Source organism: Canis lupus, chromosome 5 (genome assembly GCF_011100685.1).
Source record: "Canis lupus familiaris isolate Mischka breed German Shepherd chromosome 5, alternate assembly UU_Cfam_GSD_1.0, whole genome shotgun sequence".
Lineage (NCBI taxonomy): Eukaryota > Metazoa > Chordata > Mammalia > Carnivora > Canidae > Canis > Canis lupus.
In genome coordinates, this window is record NC_049226.1 from 42,974,807 (window position 1) to 42,987,716 (window position 12,910).

The following is a 12,910-nucleotide window of genomic DNA, read 5'->3' on the forward strand; positions in this document are numbered from 1 at the left end:
GCAAGGAGGGCTTCCTGAAGATGGAGGTCCTGGAAGGCTGAGTAGGAGTCCGTCAGGCAGAGAGAGTAGTGTCCCGGGCAGGAGCACACGGGGGCCGGGGGTGCTTTGGGGAATGTAGGAGCATCTCTACGTCACTTCCTTACCCCTCTGCCTCGCCAATGAACCCTTACCCAAGGTGACTGTCTTCTCTTGTCCCACCAGGAGCACCCATTCTTCACATTGCACAAAACCAAGAAGACGGACATTGCGGCCTTCGTGAAGGAGATCCTGGGGGAGGACTCATAGGGGGCAGGGCCATGGACTGCACTGGGCCCTCCAGCACCCTACAGCCCCCTCTGCTGGGGCAGTGCTTGCCCATGCCCAGAAGCTACTGCCACCCCAGCCTTGAGGGTTTGGGGGAAGAATCGAGGGGGCTGCTCCTGCCTGGCTCGATAGCAGGCCGTTGGTCCCAAGTGCCAAAGAACCAGACCACTGGGGCCCTCAGCCAGGCCCTTGTGGACCCCACCAGTGCCTCTGCCCCTGCTGCTTCAAGGACCCCATCTCCAGCCCCCGAGATCCTGGACTTGGAGGGGCCTGGATGGCAGACCCAATTGCCCCTCACAGAGAAGGCAGCCGGTGCCCGTGTGCGGGAAACTGCCGTGGCCCAGCCCTGGATGCCACCCAAGTTGTATATTTTTTTAATCTCTTGACTGAATGGACTTTGCACACATTGGCCTAGGGTGGCCATGCCTCTGTCCTGGCTTCAGTATTTGGGGGGAGACACACTCGGGGGATGAGCCATGTGAATCCTCCTGAGTCCCCATGAGTGAGACAACAGAGCCACCCGAGCCTTCACCCTGGCACTGGCGAATAAGGCCTCTAAGGGCACACGGGCTCAACCTAGCTCCCGCCCACTGCCTCGGGAGGGGGTTTTCACTTTTTTTTTAATTTATCCTCTTGATTTTTTTTCTTTTGCTTTGTGGGTTTGGCTGGTTTTTCTTGCATGGTTTGGAGCCGATCACTTTTCTCCCACTCCCTAGGGACCAGCAGGTGGAGATCCCTGTGTCTCTGCTCAGTCTGGGGTCTAGGGGGATGGGCCCAAGGTCTCTGCTCAGAGAGGTGCTAGGGGAGCTGTCTAGCTCACTCTCCTTGGGGACCGGCTCAACGGGGGCTGTGGATTTGCTTTTGGTGTTGTTTAAAAAAAAAAAAAAAAGAAAGAAAATATATATTTTTTGAAGAAAGGACTGCCCAGGGTTTTATCCCTGATAGGTCGGGGCAGTTACCTGATTGCTGTTTTAATTTAAAAAAAAAAAAAAAGGAAAAGTAGAACAACAGTTGTGTGAGACTGTGTATCAAAGTGGCGAGCTCCGCTCCGTGGTGAAGATCTGGGACCCATAGGAGGAAGGGTCAGGGCTAGGGCAGCGTGGTCAGGGAAAGAGGTCCTGCTGAACCCTTCAGGGCCCTGCACTTGACAGACCCGTGCACATGTGAGGATGCTGAAGCTCCCAGCTGAGGCTCTAGGCCCTGTGCTGGACACTGGGCCGAGCAGCAGACGTAGGCCCAATCCACTGGTGGATGTGCCTGTCCCCCACTGGCGAAGACTGCATTGCCAGGTGCACACAGGGATGAGCACGTGCCAAGCACTGCACCCCAGCCTTGACACGGTCACCTCATCAAGGGTGTTGTGTTACTGGCTCAGGTGACGTTGTTACCCTGCTGTACAGATGTGAAAACAGGTTCAGAAAGCTGAGAAAAAGCTGTATACCTTGGAAGGCTGAGACACTGAGGCTTGGGGACAGATACAGGTCCCCTCTGAGGGGCCTGGGGGGCAGCTCAAGGAAGGCTCCTTGCCAGGGTCCAGTGTGGCCCTGCAATCCTGTGATCCTTGAGGCCTGGGCGAGGGCTGACACCCTCCTTCAACAGACAAGCAGAAGGGATTTTTTTTTTTTTTTTTTTTTTATGCTCATGTAAGAACCGTGGTGGGCTTCAGGCATCATTAGATCAAGGAGCCTGGTTCATATCCTTAAGAATCCGTGTCCCCCTTAGCTTGGCTTCCTGTGTCTGGGTTTCGGATTCGCACTTCCCTGGTGGGGACAAGTCGCAGCCGCTTAGCAAAGTGTCCAGGCTGGCTCCCGGAGTCTCATGCCGGTCCTCCTGCCAGTCACAGACCAGGAGGATCAGAGGTGGGATAGTCAGCCCGCCCACATCTCCAGGTCTGAGAGCAGGGCCTCCCTGGTCGGGTGCGAACTGGGGCGCGCTCCCAGAGGGAGGCATGGATCTCTTTGGGGTCCATCTGTCCTCTGCCTTTGTGCACACTCCTCTCAGCCTCAGTTGAGCCGGAAGGGAAGTCTGCTTTTTGCTCGCAGGTGGTCCTAAGGTGGTTCTCAGTCTGGGACAGGCTTCTGCGGCGAATCCGTCCTGGGCACCGCGCTCCGTCAGTTCCAGTTCCAGGCCCCGTGTGGCCCTCCGTCTTTCCTCAGGGAGGCCGTGGCCCCCTGGCTCTGCCATCGGCCTGCAGCGCCCCTCCCGCACCTTCCCGGGGCTGCCTGGCACCCCCAGCCCGTTCGTGGGCTGCCCCGCCGGCCGGCGCAGCCAGGCTAGCTCCTCTTCTCCGCCTTTATCTGGGTGCGTGCGCCCTGCCACTGTCGTGTCCCCAAGCCGGCCTCCAGCGAGCGTCCCGCCAACCTCCGGTGAATGAGGCTGCGAGTGAATGGATGGCTACGCGAGGCGAAGGAGGCCGGCGTGAATGAACTCCGCAGCCCGGCCTGTAGGTGCGCGCGTGGACGCAGGCGCGTGCGCGGACCGCCCGCTGGCCCGGTGTGTGCGCGCACACGGCCGGCGGGACCCGAGGCCCCGGGGCGCGGCCCCCGTCGTTCCTCCCGCCGCCACCAGGAGGCGGCAGAGCCCGGACTTTGACCCCGTGTCCTCGGAGCCCCGCCCAGCCTCGGAGCGCCCTGGCCCCCCTCCGGCCCGCGCTCCGACCCTGGCGGGGCGCGGTTGGTCACCCCGACTGGCTGGCTTGCGCACCCCCACCCGCCTCTGCGCGCATAGGGCGGGGTGGGCGCTCCAGGCCTGACGGACGGGGACCCGGCAGGGGCCTGACTCGTGTGCAGCATCCTGGGGGTGCACGGCGCTCTGTAGCTGGCAAATGGCTCCCCAGTTCACAGGGAGCAGGACAGTTCCGAAGGACTTTGCAGAGCTCTTTACAAAACAATTTGCAAAGCAATTTACGTTTGCAAAGCCCTGGACTGAATTATAAAGCATTTTGTAGTTTACCAAGTAGTTCACAGTTTGCCAAGTACTGGCCCCCGTTAGAAAGCACTTTGGAGTTTGCAGATTCCTCCACACATTAGTTCGAACACCAGTTGTTTGCGGGTTCAGCTACTATTTATGGGATCCTCCAGCTCTTACAAAGGGGGTCCAGGAATCCAAGTGGGAGATGCCCGTGTGCAGATAATTTTGACATTCACAAAGGACATGCTCAGTCCACGGGCCCTTGACAGTTTATATAAACTATGACCTCAGTGAAGGCTTCCTGCCTGCTCCTCACTGAAAGTGGCCGGGTCCCCTCTTCCCTGTCCCCAGGCTGTGAGGTAGAGATCAGAGGCCCTTCTGCTAAGGGCGGGATGTCTCCATTTCTCTCCAGGCAGCGAGGTCTGCACGGTGCCTATTCCTGGGGCCAATGAGCCTCACTGGACTGAGAAACAGGTGGCAGAGGCAGCGGACTTCCTGTTTTAATGACAGCTTTGAGAGGCTCCTCATCAGGTAGCATTAAAATGCAGCATTCAGGCCTGGTCGGGAGTGGGAAAGCAGCCTTCGAGGGAGGATTTGGCTACTTCCCTCTGCCAGGGAAGGCAGCCTTCCTTGTTATGTGTCAGCCCAGTCTCTCCTCGTGAGAACGGGGCTGTGGTTCCCTCCTCCCCTAGTCCAAGCCTCCTGCTGGCCCACAACACCCACACCAGCTGGCCCACCCTATCATCACTTTCCCACTTATTCCCTGGGCGTCAGACACACAGCGCTCAAACACACCTCAGGGCCTTTGCACTGGCTATTCTCGCTGCCCAGAACAGTCTCCCAAGATGTCCTCCTGGCTGACTCAGATGTCCACATGTGGCCTCCCTGAATGCCCTGTCACTCTATCCCGTCACCCTAGCATATTTTCTTCCCCCTACACCAGGAGGTCTTCTAGGGCCTGGATGGGGCTGTCTTACTCAGAGCCCGGAATAGAGAGGGGTCACTGACAGGAAATGGCAGGTGCAGGTACCGTGCCCTCTGGCCTCAAGGCTGAACCTTGAACCAGTGCAGTGAGGCCAGGGGAGCCCAGCCTCGCTGGGTCTGGGGGTGGGGGAATGGGGCCACAGTTGTATTGATTCTGGGGCATAGGTCCTAGGAGGCCACCCCCTCATTGTACTACCTGGGGATCCTGCGCCTCAGAGAACTGAAGCAAATAGCTCAAAGCCACCCAGCAAGCAGCAGCAAAGCTGGGTGCTGAGTGCTCAGTTGGTGTCTCCCAAACATCAGCTGCCTGGCTCTGTGTCTGAGAGCAGGGCTCCCTGTGATGCTGCAGAGGACCTCGATTCAGGGTGAGTCCCTGCTCCAGTTTGTCAGCCTGTTTGGGTGACTCTGGCCTAGGGAAGAGGGAGGGGCTAGCAAATGGCTCCCAACCCCCAGCTTTATCTTGGGCCCGCTGCCTGTGGGCAGGGGCGGTGACTGAGCAAGCAGGCTGCTGTCATTTCCTCTCCCAGCAGGGACTTAGCATCTGGCCCAGCCCTCCTGTGCTGTGCTGATCCTTTCCCAGCCAACCCGCCCCCCCCCCCCACCACCCGGGGTCTGTGGCCTCTGCTTGTACACCTCCCGCGATGGGGAGCTCATTCTCCTTTAGATGTGCTTCCTGGAGGGATCAGAGATTCTTCTTGTCCTGGTTCTACTCCCCGAGGCCTGTGACGTGAGGGCCTCATGAGTAAACCCTGGCACGCTGTAAGTGTTCATTTCTTTGCCTCTTGTGAAAGCCATTTCGAATCCTTTTGGAAACCAGGTGGGAGGGTATATATATACATGAGCTGTGCTATGTTTATCGTAGCTCATGCATCCTCATGCCTGGGAGACGGGTTCTCCTGGAGGTTACAAAGGCTCAGTGAGGGTCTGGTCCTGCCCCAGGCCCCCCAGACGGTAAAGCAGAGCTGGGTGAACCCAGAAACCCGGGAGTCCTGCCCTGCCCCCCACCGCAGCCAAAGCTTGGCCCTACCCTGAGCGAGCCACCTGCCAAGCCAGGTTTAGCTGCATCCACCCCCTCTAGCCTTGCCGAAGCTGTGGGCCGCTCTATTCTTGTCCTGGGCCGGCCTTGCCGCCAGACTTGGGTGGAAGGGGGGCCTGGGAGGCGGCGGCAGCTGTGACCTCTTGGGATGCACCAGCCCAGGAAGTCCGTCCCTTCCATGGCTCCCCATTGACCCGTGGGGTCCAGGCAAAGGGGCTCAGCAGGGACTCTCTATGTCACAGCCTTGTCTGGATCTTTCACTGTAAGGCTTGGCACCCGGAAGGTGTCATCTGAGCACCCACTGTGTACCAGGCAGTGCTCTGGAATTGGAGCTCCAGCGGGGCTGAGGCTGACCTGGGCCTGCCCTCAGTGAGCTCAGCAAAGGCTTCAGACATGGCACAAGCAAACCCACAGATACTTAAAGCAACTGCTTTCCTACTTCTTCTGCATTATCACTCCCTAAGGAGAAACATCAAATACAATTAATTAATTAATCAAATCATTTACATTTGTTAAACTTAATTATAATTAAATAATTAAAAGTGATTAATTAACTCAATAATTTAAATTTACTTTCTCCCTAATGAGAGATACAGTACTAAGGGATAAGATTTTGTCATGTAGGGCCACAAATTATTGTACCATTGAAGTCTTGTTTTCACTCCCCCAAGGATCAGCTAGGAGTATTATAAACTGCACTCAGTGCTGTGAAAGAAAAGGGGGGCAGCCCTGGTGGCTCAGTGGCTTAGCGCCTTCAATCCAGGGCATGATTCTGTAGACCCGGGCTTCCTGCATGGAGCCTGCTTCTCCCTCTGCCTGTGTCTCTGCTTCTCTCTCTCTGTGTCTCTCATGAATAAATAAATAAATAATCATAAAAAAAAGAGAGAGAGAAAAGGGGACAGGTGAGAATGGGACCCTTACTGGGTTCTGGCCATGGGAGAGAGCCCGCAGCCTCAGAAGGCTACATGTAAGGGGAGTACCAGGAGGAGGAGGAAGAATTAAGTAGGTGAAGAGTGGAGAGAGCATGCCAGGAACAGCCTGTGCAAAGGTCCTGAGGTGGGAGGGGACTTGGTGCCGTGGAAGACAGAATCAAGGGTTGGGGGCAGATTACCTGGGGTCCTGTGACCTCTGTTGCAGGATGCAACAGAGAGTCTAGACTTTGTTTTCAGGGCCTAAGGGGAGTTGTTGGAGTGTTTTAGGCAGCAGAGACATACAGTCAGACTTACATGAAGAAGAAGAATAACGCCTTTCTGAATTGTCCTTGTCTCTGCTACGTAAATGCCTTTTGACATCAAAGCCCTGCTCTGTGTCCCTGGCTCCATGAAGGTTTATCTAGCCCTCACCCCCAGCTCATGGGTCAGACAGCATTCCCTTGACTCTGTCACCCCAGGCTGTGTGACCTTGAAGATGTCACAGTACCTCTCTGAGACTCAGTTTCCTTATCTGCAAATTGAGGGTGCTGACATTGGTCTTGTAGGATTGTAGGTGGTTTCCATGAAACCCTGGTGGCCGGGCTTTGGGCAGGGAGAGGGCCCAGGGCCAGGATCCCTGGAGCTATCTCTCCTACCCTGGTCTTTCTGCCAGCAATTCCCTTCAGAATTCTTGGTTGCAAGCAACAGAAGGTAACTGTCACCGGAGGTAAAGGGGGGGTTTCTTCCCTCAGTCCAGGGCTTACTGAGTGGATGGGAGGGCTCTTGGTGGTTAAGGAAGATACAGGGCCGTAGACATGGCAACCTGCCTGATTAGGACTCTGCTGTGGCCCTGGCCCAATAATAAGCTTCAAAGTCCCAGGCAGGAGTGGCCTGTTGACCAAACCAAAGTCTGGTCCTTTCACAACCCGCAGTACGAAACAAGACACTGCTTACCTGGGACACTGCTTATATGGGAGCTGCCTCCAGTGAAGAAGAGCTGTGGATGCTAGACAGCCACCCTGCCTCAACACACATATTCACGATACCTTCCTGGGAACTGCCTGCAAATTCCTACTCATCTGTCAAAACCCACTGCCTCCAGCCCTGCTTTTGTGCGGTTTTCCTACGTTTGTCACTGATTTCTCAGGGTTCCCACAGCCCCTCACTTCCCTTACCCAAACCCAATCACAGTGGGTGGCCATGTCCATGTCCAAGCCAGCTTCCTACATCAGACTCCGCTCCCTGGAAGCAGAGGTTGATCTGGTATTTATTCAGCACTCACCTGCTGCCGCGCACCGTCCCACACACTGTGCATGGCTTATTGCATTTAATTTTCACAACAGCCCTCGGAAGTGGTTTCTGTTGCCTTTCCCGTTTTACAGAGGATGAAACCGAGGCACAGGGATGCTAGGGAATTTGTTCAAGATCACACGGGTGGTGAAGGGATCCTAACCCAGGTAGCCCGGCTCTGAGGGCTGGCAAGTGAGGGAGAGTCCGGCCCTTGTTCAGGACTTGGCCGCTCTTCGCCTCACAGGAGTCTGAAAGCCCCCCTTCCCCCCAGAGTGGGTTAATGGAGCCAAGTAAATATAATGCCAATGTCTAAATGAGAGGCTCTGTGTCATTCAAGTCTCAAAGTTGTAAGAACAAAGAAGGCACAGGTCTCAAAACATTGGCAAGTGCTATTTTCAGAACTGAGAGGAAGAAAGAGCTGGAAAGAGTGGGAAGATCCTGCGCCCTGGGTCAAAGGGACCTGGCTGGCAGGGTTTCCCAGCAGTGTGGCCACAAGCAGCCGCCGGGCCTGCCCTCGCCCCCAGCCGCCCTCGCTCCGCGGCTCTGCCCAGGCCCTTTCTGCGGGGCAGGCCGGTGCTTCCCCCGCCACGCGGAGCTCCAGGAGCCCTCGGGCACTGCGGGGAGAACACAGCCCACATCGGCTCCTTCCCGCCTGGGATACTCCCCAGGATGCCTTGCTCCCAAGGGCTTCTCTCTGAGTCTGCTCCTGCAGGAGCCTAAGGAGACGGTGCCTCCACCAATTACAGTGGGGGATGCAGAAGCTAACAGAGGTCGGGGTTTAGTCTGTAGAAGTGCTTCAGGTGAATGACACCCAAAGTCCTTATTGATTCTGCAGACCCCATGTGGTGCCACCCTGCCCCCAGCGGCTCTCCTGGCTCCCCCACAGAGTCTTGGGTCTACTTCTCCAGGTTCTCACAGCTTTAGCCTTTTCTGTACATTGCTGGTCCCTTCACCCACCTGCCTCAGTCCCTCCACTTTAGCTGTGCGGCCTGGGGCAAGTGGATGTACCTCTCTGAGTCTCCATATTCTGAGCCCCATGTGCTGGGACCTGTTGGTTTCTCTGGGCAAACACCACCATGGTTTACTGGGCGACTGAATTGTAGGCCTCATGGCATCTACCAGCACTCCTGGCTAAGAGTCCCAGGGGAATATCTTTGGGGTTGTCCTTGTTCATCTCATTTGGGGCCACAGCATGAGGAGGATGGGCCCAGGCTGGGGGAAGAGGTGGACAGGGTGAGAATCACAAAGGACCTGGAAGGCTTCACCTCCCTATGCATGGAGCACTCTTGGTACCTGACCAGAGCCTGCAGGCCTCCTTATGGGAACCGTAGAACTGATCCCCTCTGCTCTGATCCCCTCTGGCTGACCACTCACATCTCAGGCCTGTTTCAGGGAATGGCTCTTGGGCCTTCTTCACCCCATACAGCAAAGTGGAAGCACCTGAGAGTCGATGCCCACATCCCTGGGTCCCCTGAGCCAATATAATGCAGCAGGCAAGCCCAGCCCCTCGCCTTCAGACATACAGACTCAGAGGTATAGTGTGCACCCCAGAGCTCCCTGGGATCAGGTGCTGGGCAGGACAGAAATGCACCCTTGCTTGGCTTCTCCTGCTGCTTTCTGTTTCCCTCCCTCCCTTACTGGTTTCTATTGGGAGCACTTCTTCCATGAAGCACTTGCAGCTGAATCCTTGTCTCAGGCTCTGCATCTGGGAGAACCTGACGTAAGGGAGCTTGCTGGCACTGGGTACTATGGGTGTACTTTTTTAAAAAAGATTTTATTTATCTATTCATGAGACACACACACACACACACACACACACACACACACACACAGAAGCAGAGACACAGGCAGAGGGAGAAGCAGGCTCCATGCAGGGAGCCCAATGTGGGACTCATCCTGGGACTCCAGGATCACACCCTGGGATGGAGGCAGTGCTAAACCACTGAGCCACCTGGGCTGCCCATGGGTGCACTTTTTTTTTTTTTATTAAATTTTTATTTATTTATGATAGTCACACAGAGAGAGAGGATGGGGGAGAGAGAGAGAGAGAGAGAGAGAGAGGCAGAGACATAGGCAGAGGGAGAAGCAGGCTCCATGCACCGGGAGCCCGACGTGGGATTCAATCCCAGGTTTCCAGGATCGTGCCCTGGGCCAAAGGCAGGCACTAAACCGCTGCGCCACCCAGGGATCCCCCATGGGTGCACTTTTATAGGGCAAGTTCATCAGTTAGGATCCAGGTTTGGCTACTTATTAACAACAATAACATGCCAACAACAACAAAACCAAATTGATGATGGTTTAATCCAGACAAATGATTATTCTTGTCTCTCCTACAACAGGTCGAGAGACAGTGAAATGGGCAACAGTGGTGGCTTCATGGTCTCAAAGCCTAGGTTCCTTCCATCTTGTTGCTCTGCTATTCCTACCCTGTTTGATGCCTTCGTCCTTACGACCCAGGATGATAACTTGGCTCCTAAGCCCATGTTCTGGGTGGCAGGATGGGGGAAGAGATGAAGAGTTTGGCATATCCCCTCCCTGGAAGGACATAATCTGGAAGCGGTGCATCATTGATTTACATCCCATTGGCCATACTTCAGTCACATGGGCATCTGTGGCTGCCAGGGGCGCTGGGAAATGTAGTTTTTGTACTGGCAGCCAGGGTGCTGTGTAGACACCAGGGGCTCTGTGACTGCAGAAGGAGGGGGAGGAGAGATGGAAATCTATCAAGTCCCACCACAAATAAGGGCACAAATAGTACCTTGAGGCCGGCACAACACTCATCTTGCAGTGAGAATGGTCTGTAAGAAAACATACTGAAGAATCTGTGGATGTGCAAAGGGGACTGCCATCAGGGAGCCACAGCGGCCCGGGGCGGGGGGGGGGGGGGGGGGGGGGGGGGGTGGGGGGGGTGGGCTGTGGCTGTGAGTCTCCCGGAGGCGGGTGGTGCATCAGGGCATCCTGGGACCAGGAGCTGGCGAGGAAGGGAGGAGAAGTGGCCAGAGGGGAGCTGCCGGTAGCGAGGATCCCCTCAAGCTTGTCTGCCGTTCAGTTAGGGCGTGACACCCCAGAGCTCCGAGGGGCTCGCAGAGGCAGGGGAAGGAGCCACACAGCCGCGGGAGTGTCCCCAGCAGGCGGTGCGGATGGTTGCGAGAAACCGAAGCCAAATGGATGATAGGAGAGACGCAGAGAAGCCGTCTGCCTCCTGGGGATTTCCAGAGGAGCTCGGAGAAAACCGAATCTCCCTCATAAGAGGAAAGGCCTTGTTATTAAAAATACGAATGGGCCGTTTTGAGGCTGAGAACTGGTTCTGTTCATCTTCCATGTATGATTCCCAAGCTGGAATAGTGTCAGACATACAAAGGTGCATCCTTGGTTGACACAGCATTAAGTCTGAGGCTTTCTGGCCAATAATCACTGTTTTGATGGCTTTTTAGCATTCTGTCATCGTGATGAGCCATCCTTTACTGAGACAATGGCCCGATGTTGGACGTGGCCTCTGACTCCAAGTGTCTACTCCGCTGACTAACCCCGGCGTGGACATCCTTGAGCTGGCAGCTGGGCTGGCGGTTCAGAGTTTAGATGATTTCCCTGGGCACGCTTCCCAGAAGAGAAGTGGGGCAGAGGGAAGCACATTTGCCTGTAAGGGCCACGGTGTGTGCAGCCAAATGGCTTCCTGGCCCGCTCCTGCCAAGTTACCCGTACACCTGCAGAGCCCGAGAGAAAGCTTCGCCCCCTGGGAAGGGTGTGCTGGTCCGGCTTAATTTTCCTTTCCCAGATTTTTAAAGTGCTCTGTGTTCATTGTACGCATTTCAGAAGCTATTGAACAATTTAAAAAGAAAACTTGCCTATAATCCCGTCTGCCAGAACAAATGTATGGTTCGCATTTTTTAGAATTTATTTCTATTGAGACATACTTGACATAGAACATTGTGTAAGTTTAACTGCACAGGTAGCCTTTTGATGTGTATCTTTCCAGCCCTTTCTCTCTATAAAATTTTTATTGTACAAAAAAATTACACGCATAAGCCTTTTATTATGAAAGGTTCGAACATATATAAAATTAGAACATGTAACAAGCCACCAGGTACCTGGCACCCAGTTTTAAGAGGGCTTATGCATGCCAGTCTTGCCTCTACTGTCACCCACTTTACCTCTCAAATTATTGGGGCATTCACCCCATTCATCCCCGACATCAAATAATTTTATCCACAAATATTCCAGAGGGTACTTATGAAGGATTAGTCCTTAAAAATAGTAATAACATTATTTAATACTTCATGTGCAACAATCATTCCTTAATATTAACAAATATCCATTCACTGTTCAAACTTAGAATTGTCTCAGAAATGTCAAAATGCAACAAAACATGGTTTGCATCAGGATCTGTATGAGGTCCCCATGTCACACTGGCTGATGGATCTCCCAAATGTGCTCCATCTCCAGGTTGGCCTGCCATGTGTTTTTCCTTGTAATTTACTTGTTGAAGAAACTGGGTTGAAAGGCCTGTAGAGTTTCCTATGGTTTGTGTACTTCCTGCAAATTGGGAGCTGGGTCTAGAGACTTGAGCAGATTCAAGTTGGAATTTTTTATTCTTTCTTTTTTGGCAAGAACTCTTGGTAAAGAGCTGTGTCCCTCTTCCGGGAGGCACCGTGTCCCACTGTCTCTGCTGCTCATCGGTGACTGCGGATTTACTAGTGGTTGCAGACTGGCGATATGCTCATCCTATTTTCAATGCTCGATGTATTTCTGTGTTCCTATGGAGAGGAACTTAACCTTCCTCTGCTACGTGGCCTATGTGGCTACCTGGTGCTACAGTTTATAAAGGAAAGGTAGGATACTGGATGGCATAGTCCCTATAATAGTTTCTAAGTTACACTGGTCTCCCAATGGTGATCAAGTAGGGATTAAAAAAATAATTATGGGGACACCTGGGTGGCTCAGCGGTTGAGCATCTGCCTTCGGCTCAGGGCATGATCCTGGGGTCCTGGGGTCGAGTCCCACATCGGGTTCCCTGCAGGAAGCCTGCTTCTCCCTCTGCCTGTGTCTCTGCCTCTCTCTGTGTGTCTCATGAATAAATAAATAAAATCTTAAAAATAATAAAAATAAAATAAAAAACAATTATGGATTCAAAGATATTTTATATGTTTTGATTGATTGTGATAATTACCCTTACTGCGGGTTTCTTGCCTGTAGGTAATCTTTACAAAAATACATGGTTTATCCTTGGTGGCAGTTGCAAAACATGGCCAGAAGTTTTTGGACATTCATGCCATTGGGGCATGAATGGTCTATGTGTGTCCCCTTGGCTCTGGGTGACTTGTGACTGCTTCGGCCCTAGCACAGTGTGCCAGAAGTGTGCTCAGGACCTTCTGAGCTGGGTCTTACAGCACCATAGAGCCTGATCCTGACTCACTTAAGACACTGGTGCTTGGACTCCTCACTACTCCAAGATCATTTGCTGGAGAGGCCATGTGTG

At 53.9% G+C, this 12,910-nt stretch overlaps 1 protein-coding gene across 1 annotated transcript in view; it reads left to right on the plus strand.

Annotated features, from left to right (window-relative positions):
* The window catches only part of MAP2K3 (mitogen-activated protein kinase kinase 3), a 29,661-nt gene extending 28,348 nt beyond the window's left edge, over nt 1–1,313 (plus strand). The window contains exon 12 of the mRNA XM_038537152.1: nt 202–1,313. Within this exon, the coding sequence (XP_038393080.1) occupies nt 202–285 (84 nt within the window). The 3' untranslated portion in view covers nt 286–1,313. The remainder of the gene's footprint in view (nt 1–201) is intronic.
* Nucleotides 1,314–12,910: the final 11,597 nt, after the last annotated feature.